General features: G+C 41.7%; 1 protein-coding gene across 2 annotated transcripts in view; it reads left to right on the forward strand.

Moving 5' to 3' along the window:
- LOC133871284 (uncharacterized) overlaps positions 1-16604 on the forward strand; it is a 44222-nt gene that overhangs the window by 15441 nt on the left and 12177 nt on the right. For both annotated transcript variants that reach the window (XM_062308695.1, XM_062308694.1), the window contains exons 10-13: positions 712-795; positions 1110-1193; positions 3513-3581; positions 4207-4266. In XM_062308695.1, coding sequence (XP_062164679.1) covers positions 712-795; positions 1110-1193; positions 3513-3581; positions 4207-4266 — 297 coding nt within the window. The remainder of the gene's footprint in view (positions 1-711; positions 796-1109; positions 1194-3512; positions 3582-4206; positions 4267-16604) is intronic.

The following is a 16604-nucleotide window of genomic DNA, read 5'->3' on the forward strand; positions in this document are numbered from 1 at the left end:
ATATATATAATTGATTATTGTTACTTGATCAGTAATATAATATATAAGCTATTTTTATTAATACATATGTAAATATTAATAAATATATGAGTCAAGCCTAACAAGTGATTCGAGTCTTATACGAGCTTGATCATGAATATTAATTGAGTCGGGCTGAGTTTTAAACAAGTATGTATCGTTTAATAATCGAGTTTAGTTTTATGTTCACGAATAGCCCATTTAATAATTGGGCCGAGCGTGAGCTAAACTTAACCGAGCTGAGCCCGAGCGAGTTCACGAGTAGCTTTGTTCATTTACAGCCCTACATTTGATATAATTATGTGTAACTCATACAATTGGAAATACTTTAGCAATTCAAGACTGATTGTGCCCGATTGATTGTGCTCATTGTTCTTAAGTTGTTATTTTAAATTTTGCTATTGTGACAATAGTTTCTTTCCCTATCTTTTCCAGTAGTGTATGCCTTTGATTGGGACTTTGACATGTTTGAGGGTATATATGTTTGCATGAGTTTTTATTGGTTAATCCTGATTAATCTGTATAATAAGAGATCGATTTTAACTTTTTATTGCTATCTTGTCTCTTTTAGCTGGCTTTTCTTCTTCTCAATCTGGAAGTTGCAGCACCTTTCTGTCTTATTTGGTTGACTTGCATGTGATTTGTGTAATGCTTCATTTTTAAGTTGGCACTTTGTCTATTCTGTTATTGTAGGACATGGAAACTAAAGCAATCCGGAGTGAAGTAAATAAATGGGATGATCGCAATGAGGCTTTTGGGATTCTTAATTTATTGAAGGTAGTTATTCTCATGTATGATATTTCTTGTTTACGTGAAATAAAGCATCCTTCTCTTTTTTAATTTTCCATTCCTCACCTTCCAAACCCCTCCTAACTGCTCGGATGGGATTGGAACTCTATAGGAAAAGAATTTTCTTGTAATTAAACATTTTATGGCTGTTAATGAGGCATGCCACAGATTTTGTTGCATCACCAGGCCATTGTTCGACTTTTCTATGGTTTTTTATCAAAGTCTCTTGAATTTATTCTGATGTTAGTATTTTTATATACATGTTCTCTGGGGTGTGCTTTATTAACTTATTTGTTTTGTAGCGAGGAGATCCATTGCATCTTGGTAAAGTGGAACTCAAGCAGCACTATACCCAGCCTCCAGCACGCTACTCTGAGGGAACATTGGTACATTATCAGCACCATTATTTATAGCAGTAGTATTTTTTTGCAATATATATATATATTTTTCACTCTATGAATGAACACCCCCTTCATATAGGAAGACGATATTACACACACTCAAATAGGATATAAGAATTCCATAAACTGAAAAATCAAAGCCAAGCAAATGTCTCATAACAATTAAAAACTTGAACCATCATACTACTGTTATTAAAGCTCATCCCATTAAAAATTAACCTCCACATCCTTAGTCTTAACATAGAAATCATGTTGGAACAAAAACAAACTAATGTGCTACGTGCACTTATTCAAATCCTCTTGTAGGAGAAGGCTTCTGACTTTAGTTTTCCTGGCCTGTAGAACCATCCACGACATCATCTAGGTTGTTTTAAAACATAAAAACAAATGTTGAGTTGAATACTCAGTAAAAAGATACATCATACAATAAATATAGTTGGAAACAATTTTCCTTTTCAGAACATCCAAAAAGTACAAGTAAAACATTTACACATATTGCAAATATTCTTTTTCCTTTGATCTCTTGAATGGCCAACACACAATTACATCCTGTGTGTAAGGGTTGGCGATCGCAAGAATTCCGGCTTCTCACTCGTGGCCACAGGTGGAGCCACATCTAGGATATGGACATCGTTGCTTGATAAACGATGGTGCACTTGAGTGAGCCATTCCCAACAGACCATACAAGATGGTTGCCTCCACTCATTAGCTCTGGTACCATCGCACATCATTTCACATGGCCAAGAAAACAATTTAAAACCTTTTCATGCATTCATAAAATTGTTTTCCTTTTTTTCTTTCATTTCTTTATTTTCATTTACTTTCATCAAGCATCATAACATATTTATAACATCTTCATTACATAGCAGAAGCATGTGTATAAAATTGTTTAGATTTAAAACCCTTTATCAAACACAGTATTGGATGCATAAAAGGGGCTACCAAATAAAAGGTTAAAATTATATTGTATACCTTGAAAACAATTTTAAGAAAACATTGCATTGGCATTTTGAAGAAAGAAAAGGTACGATCATATCTGCTTACCTCGTTCCTTAGCTTCAAGAATTCAACACACTTCACTTAACAACCTAAGCAAACATTCACGAACAATTATTATCTGTTAACACTTTTGTATATCATTTACTCGTTTCAATTGTTTGATCCTCCTAAATATTACTTCCCACACTAAGTGACAGATCTGATTTCTCCCTTTCAGGACACTTGCTTTGTATTTCAAGTTCCTTTTTTTTTTTTCTTGAACGATCACACTATGCATGTATGTTCAATTTTCTACACATGGATCATGCAATGTGAACTTATTCTTGTGGTCTTTAGAGTGTAGGTCCCAACACCACTTACATCTAGTCGTTATAGGGTTTTTAAGTTGCCTTAAGGTCCTAAACAGGCCTGGTCTCTGGCCAAAAAGATAGGCTTTAAAGCCTCAAGGTTCAACTAATGTGTTTGTGTGTGCGCTATAATTCCAGCAACATGTTAGCAGAGATTACTCAGCTATAAGCTTTACGTGTGTCCAATGATCACATGGTTTGGACGATTAGAAAGACAACTCAAAGAGGGTTTATTCTATGGTCATTTTATTGCAAAACATCTTTTTGGAAAAAGGCCCTATGGCCAAAAAGATAGGCTTTAAGGCCTCAAGGTTCAACTGATGTGCTTGTGTGTGTGCTATAATTTCAGCAACGTTTTAGCGGAGATTACTCAGCTATAAGCTTTACGTGTGTCCAATGATCATATGGTTTGGATGATTAGAAAGACAACTCAAAGAGGGTTTATTCTATGGTCATTTTATTGCAAAACATCTTTTTGGAAAAAGGCCCTACAACCATTCTTGGTGATTGCAGTGCTACAGAATTTTTCTGCAGCAACCTAATCTTGTTGTTTGGCCTCTACAGTGCAATGCAACACACTCAACCAATCATACAACATATTATGATAATGTCAGGAAATCAAGTAATCATGCTGTATAAACCATATCTATCTCTTTTAAGAGAAGAAATCAAATCCAAGGGGTTTTCCTTAGTGTTGGCAGCAGGCATAGGAAACCAAATTCAAAGGGTTTTCCTTGCTGATTTACTCTGCCAAAAGGTGTACTTATGAATTGTGATGATTTAGTGGCATGAGTGCAAACTGGCCCACTGATACACACAGCTCTTTTTATGTGTGTGTCGAAGTACCAAGGTGTTTTTGGTTTTTTTTTTTGTGGGGGGGGGGGGGGGGGGGCTTAAATTACTTCTGGACTTCTGTGTTCTTGGTTGGCTTTCATCTTTGCTATCTTGAAATTTATAGGTTAAGAAGCTAGAGGAGCTTGGGATTGGAAGACCTTCAACATATGCGAGCACCCTGAAAGTTTTAAAGGTAAGTAGTTTCGTGCAAATTGTCAGTTTTAAAGGTAAGTAGTTTAGGTGTCAAATCAGTAGGTTTTTGCATATGTTCTTGGGTTGCGTACCTTTGTTGTGCTCTTCTATTTTGGGCTCTAGTGCGTGACACTACTTTCGAAGGGCCTCCTGACCTTTATATTTTCTTTTCATTCTTCACTAAATTCCTTTTTTTTTTTTTTTTTCTATTAACTAAAAATGCATCATTTGAATTTGTCACTTGACAAAATATGCTTATGAAATACTGCATAGGATTATTTTACTTGAAGGTTAATATTCAGGCAGGGAATCTTTATTTGCTCCACTTTTCACTTCCTCACCATTTTGTGAGTGAAAGGGTCATTTGCAAGTACAAGAGAGGATCTGTTCTTTCAAAATGTAGTGCAAAGCTATTGAATATTGAATATATTTCTAGTATTTATCGTGTTATGGTTTCATTAACTGGTGAAATTTTTGTAATACACTGCAAATTTATGTACATGTGCTTGTTGTCTGCAGTTTGTGGAAAGCTTACCAGTCTCATTCGTATTCTCTCTCTCTTTTTTTTTTTTTTTTGGTTTTTTCTGACTTACAACATTTCTACTTCTGATTTATCTACGACACAGGATAGAAACTATGTGACCGTGAAAAGTCGTGTATTGCATCCAGAATTTCGTGGTCGCATGGTATGTTCTGGACTTGTCACTGAATACCTTTATTATGTTATTCTTTCAACCATCTGATGGAGATTAAAATGCTAAACCTTAGCTTTCTATCACTAGAACTGTCTAATACTAGTGTCATTTGGCTGCAAAGACTAATTTTACAGGGGATACATTTCTGATTATATGAAAGGTTGAATTGGGAAATACTATATCTCAAAGATTTGAGTTTGTCAGTGGTGTCATAGATGCGGGTCTGATGTCAGTTCATACCTACCTATCCAAAAAATTTCTCTTGAGACTGTTCTTATCATTATAATTTTCTAGTCATGGTATTTGCAAATCTCAAGATTCTAAATATTCAAATTTCGAGATTCCTTGATTTTATATTTCCTTTTCTTTTGCAAACTGGAATAGTTGTAAACCCTAGTTTATGAGATTGCTAAAAAGAATCTTACAAAGTAACTTATATGGGATGAAAGTGATCTTCTGGTTTTTTCAGACTTAAACTCCCCACTTCAGGTACAGATTAAAAAAAAGAGAGGAAAGAAGTTTTTGGGGTTTGGAGTTTCAGAAAATTACTAACAACATTCCTTTAGAAGTAGTTTCCCCTGAAAAGACAAGGTGCTGCCTAAAGAATGGAATCTGTCCTTGTCAGCAAACAGGGAAATCTGATTCCTCTCATGAAAAACTTGAAGCTTTGGTTTTTTTTTTTTTTTGATAAGTAACTTGAAGCTTTGTTGGCCTGGTCCAATTGAATTGTTGAGATAAATTATAAGGATCATTCACTTAAGAGAGGACAACTGGTTGGGTGAGGGATAGTTCTCTGTTTGGGTTAGGGTTGCACTTGCTTGAATGTTGCCAAACAAGGAGATCTTAACAATAGCAGAACAAAAATAGCTTCGATCTACTTCTTCTTGCTATTGTTTAGCGCTACTTGTTACTTCTTTTAAGTGTGTATATGGAGATTTGTAGGTGCGTCGTTAGCTTTTTTTTTTTTTGTGTTTGATCTTACGATGGGGTTTTTGAGTTGGTTCTTTGTTGAGTCCAAAACCTGAGTTATCGGTAGTAGAAGGGGGGTCTTTGCTTCGGTTGGTCTAAAGTAGCTGAGGGTTTTCTTGTGTAGTGTTGCTGGGTAAGGTGAGTGTGGCTTGGTTGTCCTCTACAGTGGAGGAATTGGTACAAAAGGCAGAGGCAAATGAATTCTTCAAGTCAACTAGGGAGGGGAGTAAAGCTCTTATAGCCCAAAGAAGATCTAAGAAGTATGGTCACTTTGGTGGTGGAGGTGTACGGGGGTGGTGGTCGTAGAGGCTCCATTTTGTGTTGGAGGGACTAGAAGGGAGAGAATGGAGAATTTTCGTGGCAGAATTGGAAAAGGTGGTGGCTTTGAGTGGTGGGAGCTCTCGGCAACCCAGTGGTGGAATGCAAGCCACCGGAGTGGGTGACTCTTCATCGGCTTCTATGCGCAAGGCAACTACATTGGATGGCTCTTCTTTGACTCCAACATTAGGCGGCAGTAGCTCGTCCTTTGCGAAGGTGCTAGGCGGGATGGGGAAGCTGCTGAGTTGTTCTATGGCGAATGGTTTGAGGAGGGATTAGACATGTCCTACTCGAGGTGGTGCGGACTCGTCTTGTCACTATGTTCATGCTGCTGCGAGTAATAAGGTGTGGCGTGTATTGGTGGGAAACTGAAATCCATGAGAAAGTCAGATGGTGTTTTTGCAAGGGGAGTTGGACCGGGTGCTTGTTTTAGTGGATGAGGGCTTGGGTTCTTTTGGGCTGAAGGATGCGCTATTAGAACACCTCTCGTATAAGACTCAAAGTCCCAGCAGGAGTCTTGTGCGGCTCAATCTGTGGAGGTGTCCAACCGGGACTCTACTAAGAAGTCCTCTACTTCTATCCAAAAGCTGAGACATGTTATAGAGTCCTAATGCAATAGTATCATAACTAGATAAAGATTTCAAGTGTTATAGTTTGAATGTATTTAGAGGTAGAAACCGGTTGCTAGACTAGAGTTAGTATTTAACTTAAACTCTGTAATCAAACTCTATATATGATCAATGAATGCTTGGTAAAGAGCACGGTTTCAGCTTCCATAATTTCTATGTTCTATCATGGTATCAGAGCCATCTCAAAGACACACGTCTTGAGCTATGGCTCATTCTGATTCCGAATCCAGTGCTTCTGCTAGTTCGGTGGCTTCCATAGCCACTCAACCTCATCTCCCACCTCCCCAACCGCAACTGGTTGTCTTTACCATACCCAACATGAATCTGAATCTTCATATCAAACTCTCCAAAGGAAACTTTATGGCGTGGAAAACACAGACTCTCGCCTACATCAAAGGACAGGACGCCTACGGCTTTCTTGACGGCTCATCTCAGCCTCCGCCTCAAACGATTCCGAATCCTTCAACTGATGCTGGAGCGCCTGCCACAATTGTCAACCCAGAATTTCTTGCGTGGAACCAGCGTGATCAGATGATACTCAACATCCTTATATCCACATTAACCGAACCCTACGTGGTTCATGCAGTTGGCAGCGTCTCCTCGGCAGCTCTCTGGTCCACTCTGCTTTCCATGTTTGCATCTCAAGCCCGTGCTAGAGTCATGCAAATGTATTTTCAGCTTGCCACAGTAAAGAAAGGTAGCAGCTCCATTACAGAATACTTCCAAACCATCAAGACTCTTAGTGACACTCTCGTTGCCGCCGGACAACCTCTCAATGACTTTGAGAGCGTCTCTTTTCTCCTCAAGGGTCTTGGCTCCGAATATGACCCATTTGTGACCTCTGTCACCACCAGGGTTGATCCCTTATCCATAGATGAACTTTATGGTCATCTACTGGCTCACGAGATGCGCCTGGACCAGTAGACCTCTGCCCTTGATCTTCCTCCGGCTGCGGCAAATTTTACAAATCACTCCTTCCCACCTCGAGGCAGGGGCTACCGTGGCCGTGGAGGACGACCCTTCAACCGTGGTCGTGGCTATTTTCCTAACAATCGTGGCCGTGGCTCCTATTTTTCTCCTGATGCTGCTACCGGTTCCCGTCCTACCTGCCAAATTTGCGGGAAAATTGGCCATACTGCCTTTCGTTGCTACCATCGACAAGAGTCTATTCCAGATCAGCAACCTCCTCCTTCTCCACAGGCCTACTACTCCACACCAGCCCTACCAGCAGAGGATGTTTGGTATCCGGACACCGGTGCTACACATCATGTCACTAACGAGCTACAGCACCTCAACTTATCTCGTGAGGAATATCACGGCCAGGATCAGATCCAAGTAGGGGATGGAACAGGTTTGCCTATTTCTCATATTGGTTCTGCATCATTCATCGTTTCTCGGCGTAAATTTATCATTAACCAACTCCTTCGTGTTCCATCCATCTCTAAAAACTTCTTTCAGTTCAGAAATTTGCTTTTGACAACTCTGTATTTTTTGAATTTCACTCATCTTATTTCTTGATTAAGGACATTCAAACCAAGGCCATCCTCCACCAAGGGCCAACTAAAGATGGTCTCTATCCCCTTCTTCCGTCAACCAGTTCTTCGTCAATAAAACAAGCCTTTGTCGGTGAATGCACCTCTACAGCTTCATGGCACAAGCGCTTGGGTCATCCTGCCTTTCGCACAGTTCAGCATGTTCTTTCTCAGTTCAACCTTCCAGTTTCTTCAAATAAGGCTTCCTCCCCTTGCTCTGCATGTGCACAAGCCAAGGGTCATCAGCAGCCATTTAGTTCTTCTAGTGCTTCAATTTGTAGTCCTTTACAATTAATTTACTCCGATGTATGGGGACCTTCTCCAACATTATCAATAAACGGAAGTCGGTTTTATGTGTCATTCATTGATGCCTTTAGTCGTTTTACTTGGGTTTTTCCTCTACAAGCCAAATCAAATGTCATGTCTGTCTTCCTTAAGTTCCAAGTTATGGTTGAACGGCTCTTAAACACAAAAATAATCAGTGTGCAATCGGACTGGGGGGGTGAATATCGTAATCTTCACTCTTATTTTCAATCTCAAGGCATAACGCATCGTATTTCTTGCCCTCATACACACCAACAGCAAGGGTGTGCCGAACGCAAGCATAGACACTTAATTGACACCACTCTAGCCCTACTGGCCGAGAGTTCTCTCCCTCAAAAATTCTGGGAAGATGCTTGCCTTACCTTCTGTTATCTCATCAACCGAATGCCAACTCCATTGCTCGATGATCAGTCCCCCTTTGAAAAATTATTTCATCAAGTTCCTGATTACAAGTTTCTTAAAGTTTTTGGGTGCGCGTGTTTTCCAAATCTCAGGCCTTACAACACTCATAAATTCTCCCAACGCTCCAAAGAATGCGTTTTTCTTGGATACAGTCAACATCACAAAGGCTATAAATGCCTTCACATAGAATCTGGCCGAGTGTACATCTCTCGGGATGTCATCTTCCATGAATCCCGTTTTCCTTATGCTTCTCAAGGTTCTGCAACTCCCCCTAATTCCACTCCTGTTCAAGCTCCTATTTTCCCTCCTATTCTTTTACCTCCACCCGCTCCATCTTCACCACAACCTCCTGCACCGCCACCTTCTTCTTCCAATTCCTCTTCCAATTCTGCAGAACCACACGGCTCTTGTTCCAGTTCCTATGAGGAAACTCCTCCTGCCTGAGTACATCCCATGCATACTAGGTCCATGAACAGTATAGTTCAGCCAAGACAGCTCACTGATGGCACTGTCTGATATCCTGCTCCTCGGGGTTTATTAACACAGCATGCCTCAGCCACTTAGGAACCGACATGTTTCTCAAATGCTGTGAGTATTCCAGAATGGAGAAATGCAATGCAACTTGAGTTTAATGCTCTTCTCCATAACCAGACATGGTCCCTTGTACCTCCACACGGCTCCCAAAATCCAGTAGGATGCAAATGGGTGTTCAAACTGAAAAGAAAAGCCGATGGTTCCATTGAGAGACACAAAGCTCGGCTGGTAGCCAAAGGATTCCATCAACAAGCAGGTGTGGACTATGGAGAAACTTATAGTCCAGTTGTTAAGCCCACTACAATCCGAACAGTGCTTTCCCTTGCATATTCTGCTGGATGGTCAATGAAACAGATTGATATACAAAATGCTTTTCTTCATGGTCTTTTGTCCGAGGATGTTCATATGGTTCAGCCACCGGGATTTACTAATCCTAACTTTCCTCATCATGTGTGCAAGCTTCACAAGGCTATATATGGCCTCAAACAGGCGCCTAGAGCCTGGTTTTCCAGGTTAAGTACCAAGCTCATCCAACTTGGTTTTGTCGGGTCCAAGGCCGACTCATCTCTTTTTCTCTACAAAACACAGTCAGTCACCGTATTTCTGCTTATTTACGTTGATGATATCATCATCACAGCTTCGGATCCAGCTGCCATCCCGGATTTACTTCACCTCCTTAATGCTGAATTTGCTGTTAAAGATTTGGGTGATTTACATTATTTTCTTGGTGTTGAAGTTCACAAACTACACTCAGGTCTTCTTCTCTCTCAACATCGCTATATTATGGATCTTTTAAAGAAGACAAACATGCATGAAGCAAAGCCTAGTACTTTTCCAATGGCTTCCTTGTCCGTCCTCTCTACCTTTTCAGGGGATCCAATGGAAGATCCGTCTCTCTATCGCAGTACAGTCGGCTCCCTACAATATCTATCTCTCACAAGACCAGACTTAAGCTTTGCTGTAAACCGCGTGTGCCAATTCATGCATCGACCACTTAAACCACATTGGCAGGCCGTTAAAAGAATTCTCAGATACTTGCAGTATACACTGTCTCATGGGCTCCTTCTTCATCGCTCATCTTCCAATGTTCTTCAAGCTTACTCGGATGCTGATTGGGCTGGATGTCCAGACGATCGTCATTCCACCGGTGCATATTGTGTTTTTCTTGGTTCAAATTTGGTATCTTGGAGCTCCCGCAAACAACCCACTATCTCTCGGTCCTATACATAAGCAGAGTATTAGGCTGTTGCAAACACTACAGCTGAACTCTTATGGATCCAGGCACTCCTTCAAGAACTTGGTGTTCGGACCTCCTCTCCTCCAACTCTTTGGTGTGATAATATTGGTGCCACCTACATGTCCGTTAATCCGGTATTCCATGCGCGTACCAAGCATGTGGAAATTGATTTCCACTTTGTCCGAGATCGCGTTGCTGATAAGTCCTTGGTGGTTCGGTTTGTTCCTAGCTCAGATCAGCTTGCCGATGTCCTTACAAAACCTCTTGTTTCGGCCAAGTTTCAACAATTCTGTTTCAAGCTCAACGTGCGATCTCCCCCGTTGAACTTGCGGGAGGGTATTAGAACACCTCTCGCACAAGACTCAAAGTCCCAGCAGGAGTCTTGTGCGGCTCAATCTGTGGAGGTGTCCAACCGGGACTCTACTAAGAAGTCCTCTACTTCTATCCAAAAGCCGAGACATGTTATAGAGTCCTAATGCAATAGTATCATAACTAGATAAAGATTTCAAGTGTTATAGTTTGAATGTATTTAGAGGTAGAAACCGGTTGCTAGACTAGAGTTAGTATTTAACTTAAACTTTGTAATCAAACTCTATATATGATCAATGAATGCTCGGTAAAGAGCACGGTTTTAGCTTCCATAATTTCTATGTTCTATCATGCGCAAAGTGACAAGGGAAAAGGCCCAATTTGCATTGTTAACTCCTCCTGAAGGCCCTAATCCTAAAAACAAAGCTCTTTCTTTGGTTAAGAGAAATAAGGTACCTTTAGTGAAACACATGTTTCTTATGAAGCCTAATTGTAAATGGTTCAGGATAGCTCAGGGTGGGGAATCCCCTCTCACAGGTTTTGACCCGGTTGTGGATATGGATTGTATTAGCTCGGATATGGGTCCTTTTAGTGCTGCCCAAGCTAGTGGCTCGCTGGTGGATCTACCACGAGCCCCTGCTAGTATTGTTGCTGGTGCACTAGTGCCTGCCGGCAACGCGGCTCTGCAAGCTGTTCGCAGCTTACAGTTGATGGTAAACTTGCCAATAGTCGTCAAGGTTGATGTGGGTGGTGCACAGCTTTCTCCAGGGGTTGTTGCAGGTTTTGAACTTGTAGGTTTCTCTTTGTCCATGGAGGATCCATCAATTCTTTGGTCGTGTAACACTTCCCACCCTCCTTTCGCCTCATGTTTCATTGGTGATGTGGTTGAGCTGGTACTCATTCTCCCTGGTCTCTTTGGTGTGAAGTCTAGTGAATTTGTTTGCAGGCCTGTGAGTTTGCCTTGTTGAGTAGGCTTGATTTTTTTTGGGGCATTGCCAGTTAGTTTCTTCGTTTATCTCCTCTTTCCAAAGGGGAGTTTTAGAGGGGCAATGCATGTGTAGGGATGGATATGGGCTCTGATTTTTCTGATGGGGGGTGAAGTGGGTGGTTGGCCTTGTCTGGATGTGGATTTGTTCTCTGAGGAGGAGCCTACTCCGTTGAGATGCTTTCCAGCAGTTTCTATTAAGAGAGCAGCAGGGTCTTTGCCTTCAGACTAGGTGATGCAGACAGTGGAAAAAATCTGCCATATTGTGGGGCTTTTGTGTGAGGGTTTTGAAGAGGAGCTGGTGACCTTGTTTATGGCCATTGAAGCTAGCCATTCAGATCAGGCGTCAGTCTCATGGTCCAGTTTTGGGAAAAAAGGCAACAAATAATTAAGGAAGTTAGTTTGCTCAATAAATGATGATGCGAATAGTGGCAGTGCTAGGCGTGGTAGAGTGAAGGGGAGGGTTGCTAGTGGTTTTTTATGAAGCCCCAGTTATCTTAGAATGTAAGAGGGTTGAACGAGGGTGACAAGTGTCTCAGAGTCAGAAATCTTCTTAGACAGTGGAAGGCGGATATTATTTGTTTACATGAGTCTAAATTGGAGTTCATTTCCAGCAGTGTTCTGCGTAGCTTGTGGGGCTATCAGCATATGGATTGGTGCTACTCACCTTCTAGAGAGGCTTTTGGTGGCATTTTGGTTATGTGGGATAAAAGGGTGGTGGAGAAGATTGAAGAGTGTGTTGGGGAGAATATTGTAGCTTGCTCCTTTAGAAGAGTCGAAGATGGTTTCTCTTGGGCTTTTGCAGGGGTTTATGGGCCTAATAATGATTGTGATAGAAGGTTATTATGGGAGGAGTTAGCTGGTTTGCTTAGTTGGTAGAACTTGTCGTGTTGCATTGGGGGAGATTTCAATATTATCTGCTTTCCTAGTGAAAGATTGAGCGAAGCTCGCTTTAGCCCTGATGTGATGGAGTTTTCTGATTGTATTTTTGAGTTGGGTCTCATGGATCTTTTCCTTGTAGGGGGGACTTTTACGTAGTCTAATAACAGTGACTCTCCCTCTTGGTCAAGAATTGATAGGTTTCTTGTTTCTCCGGAATGGGAAGTCAAGTTACCCGTTATTTTTTTTTTAGAAAAGGTTTCATAGATTGTTCTCAAACCACTTCCCCATTCTCCTTAATTGCAGTGTATTCAGGGAGGCAAAAAAATCTTTTGAGTTTGAGAATGTGTGGCTTAAGACGGAAGGCTTTGTGGACATGGTTAGGCGGTGGTAATCTTATTACTTTCAAGGCTCTCCTTGCTTCATTTTGGCTAGGAAGCTGAAGGCCTTGAAAGTTGATTTAAAAATTTGGAATGAAGAGGTGTTTGGCAATGTGGAGTCTCATAAAAAATCTCTTATGGAGGAGTTGCATGTTCTGGATGGGTTGGAGGAAGTGAGAGCTTTAGTCGATGAAGAGAAGTTGAGGAAAATCTTGGTTATCAGTGAATTGGAAAACGCTTTATTAATGGGGGAGATTAGTTGGAGGCAAAATTCAAGGGCTTTTTGGCTAAAAGAGGGTGACAAATGCACAAAGTTCTTTCCTCAGGTGCCCAACTCAAATAGGAGAAACAACGCCATTGAAGTGCTGGCAGTGGATGGCCCAGTCTCTTTTGACCAATCTATTATTAGGGGACATGTTGTGCAATACTGTGATAGGTTGTTTTCAGAATAGTTCAGCTGTTGGCCTAAGCTAGATGGCCTTGTTTTTGACTCCATGGATGCGGGGGAAGCCTTGGGGTTAGAGAGCCCGTTTGAGGAGCAAGAGGTTTTTTTTTATAAGTAAGAGAAATATCATTAAAAAACGCAAAGCGCAGTCAAGTACATATCGGGTATACAAGAGAAGCGACTAAGAAAGAAAAGAAAAAAGAACAAGGAAATCATTAAAGCTAATCACTAATGGAGTTAGTAACGCAACAGTCCAAGAGAAGAAAGAAAAAAAGAAAAAGGTAATGAGCTCCTCAATTGTCCTTTCTTTGTCCTTAAAATGTCTATCATTTTGTTCTCTCTACAAGCACCACAAAAGGCAAGAAGAAACCATCTCCCACACAATAGCACTCCAAAAGCGACCACCTGTCCACCAACAAGTGAATAAATCTACCACTCGAAGAGGCATAACCAAAGACAGACTGAAGCGACTAAAGATAGCATTCCATAGAGCGTGTGCAATCTCACAATGGAGAAGAAGGTGATCCACAGACTCCCCATTCATTTTACACAAACAACATCTATCAATCACAATGACACTTTCTAAGATTATCCAATGTAAGGATCTTCTCTAGCACCACTGACCAAGCGAAAAAAGCTACTTTCAAGGGAACCTTGGTCCGCTAAATACTTTTCCAGGGGAAATGAACTACCTCTTTGCAAGCAAGGACCTTATAGAAAGATCTAACATCAAAGTTCTCTTCGTGAGAAGGAGACCATCAAAGCTGGTCTTACCCTTCACGTCCCACTCTCATGGAATACAACAAGGTGAAGAAGGAAGCCAAGGCATCCACCTCCCAGTCGTGGGCCGCTCGAATAAAGCTAACATCCCACTGAAAGGAACCACTCTCCGAAACCAAGTGAGTTGCAACGAGCGCATCCTTGTCACAAGCTATGCCATACAAAACTGGGAAAGCTTCCTTGAGGGGCATCTCTCCACACCATACATCATCCCAAAATCTGATCCTGGACCCATTTCCCCAAAAAAGTCTAGTATGACTACAAAACAAACTCCACCCCTTCCTTATGCTCTTCCAAAGCCCCACTTCATGATACCTAGGAGGGTCTAAGGAACTCCACCCAGCCCAAGCAGTACCATACTTTGCATTTCCACCAAGCCTCTCTCTCGTGCAAATAACGCCACAACTTCCCTAAAAGAGTCTTGTTGAAAATTCTCAAATTCCGAATGCCCAAGCCACCTTCAGAAATTGGGGAGCAAATCTTGAACCAACTAACTAGGTGATATTTGAACTCTTCACCTAATCCACCCCATAAGAAATCTCGATAAGCTTCTCTATACGATTAGCCACAGTGGCAGGAATGGGGAAAAGGGATAAAAACTATTTGGGAAGATTGAAAAGAGTGCTCTTTATAAGGGTAACCCTACAACCCTTTGACAGATACATTCACTTCTAGTTAGTCAACTGCCTCTCAATCTTTCCAACACCATCCGAAATGGGCTTTGCCTTAAAAGAGGCCCCCAACGGAAGGCCAAGATACTTTAAAGGTAAAGAGGAAACTCCACAATCCAAGATGCCAGCCAAACCGTCCACATTATCCACACAACCCACAGGAACCAAAACAGACTTAGCCAAATTAATCTTTAAACCTGAGACAGCTTCAAAGAACAACACACTTCTAGTCTAAGGGCAACCCATCCCAAAAATCATCATCCTTCTCCCAAACAACTATCTCCCCATTAAGATCAAACCCGACAGACCATTCCTGAGATTGAGAAAAACCATTGCCATCTATGGATGAAGGAATGATGCGACATCCTGGGGGGGAGTGAAGCCCTATCATCCCAACATCCTTGACCTCCCGAGACGCGGTAGGGGCTATCGCAGCTGGGCGAGGGTTGAGGAACCCCTTTTGAAGGAAACCCTTCTTCGTAGAACCCGCATAATTTTTCACCGGAGGCATTGCAGCTACTTCCTTTTTAGCAAAACAGATAGGCGTCTTCGAAGCTACTAGGGAATCTGCTAACAGCCCCTCATTCCACTTCACTGAGTGACCTTCCCTGAGATCCTTGGCCTTCAGGTAGTATCTTTGGAAAGGTTTAGTAGACTGTAGCGTGGGGAGAGAAGAACGAATCTTCTCACCCAACTCAGACGCCCTTGAGAGAGAAGGAAAAGGGTAGAAAGGTTGAATCAACCCAGCACCAACACCAATTGAGTTGCTAGACAGAAGGACAGAAGCATCGTAGGAGCCAGAACCCACTGTAGACCTTGCCGGAGCCTGAGGGACATCTAGGGTCACTGGAGGCAGCAACTCCGGAGCCGGCAAGGGGAGAAAAGCGTAAGGGGAAGGCAACGTGACGGATTCAGCCGCTGGATCGAGAGGCAGATGGCTCGACACACTCTCAGAAGATGATAGCCCCAGAGCCACCCTAGATTCTGTCCCTGACGAAATCTTTGGCTGAATCTCCGTCAGACCCATACCCACATCTCCAGCTGGAACAAGTTTCCGACAGCTAGGCCCATCCCCAGAAGAAGACAAACTCGAAATCAACCTAGAGTCTGTTGGCGATGTCATCTCCGGCCGAAGAGAGCACCCCAGAACGATCGTCGACACCGGACCCGCATCCTTAGAAGTTTTTGTCTGAAACGATGCTTTGGTTTTGATTTTCGGCAAGAAGCGACCCAACCAAAAGATTATTTCCTAAGTTCTTGCCAAAAGGTTGAGAAGGATTGTGGGGAAGATTATTTTGAAATCTTAGAATGCTTTTGTTCAAGGAAGGCAAATCCTTGATTCTATTTTCATTGCAAATGAATGTCTGGATTGAAGAATTAGATCTGCTGAGTTAGGGGTACTTTGCAAACTAGACATTGAGAAGGCATATGATCATGTCATTTGGGATATCTTACTTATTGAGGAGGTTTGATTTCAAGGAGAAATGATGCTCTTGGATAGCGTTGTATTTCTTCTATGCGTTTTTCCATTTTGGTAAATGGTAGTCCATCCGGTTTCTTTAGTAGCTCCCGTGGTTTGAGATATGGTGATCCTTTGTCACCATTTCTCTTTGTTATTGTGATGGAAGCTTTAAGTAGAATGCTTTCTGCCATTGTTAATGGGGCCTTCTCTTAGGATTTTCTATGGGGTCTAGGCACTCTTGTGTGGTTGACATCTCACATCTGTTGTTTGGGGATAATACTTTGTTTTTTGTTGGGCCAAGCTTGATCATTTTCGCTTTCTGCGTGTTTTATTTTTATGCTTTGAAGTTGTCTTTGATTTGAAGATAAATTTTGCTAAGTTGGAATTGGTTCGAATGGGTAATGTGGATGGGTTGGCAGGCATTCTGAGCTGTGGTGTTTCTTCTTTCCCTTTGAAGTTGCTTGGTCTTCTGT

This window comes from Alnus glutinosa, chromosome 6, assembly GCF_958979055.1.
Source record: "Alnus glutinosa chromosome 6, dhAlnGlut1.1, whole genome shotgun sequence".
Lineage (NCBI taxonomy): Eukaryota > Viridiplantae > Streptophyta > Magnoliopsida > Fagales > Betulaceae > Alnus > Alnus glutinosa.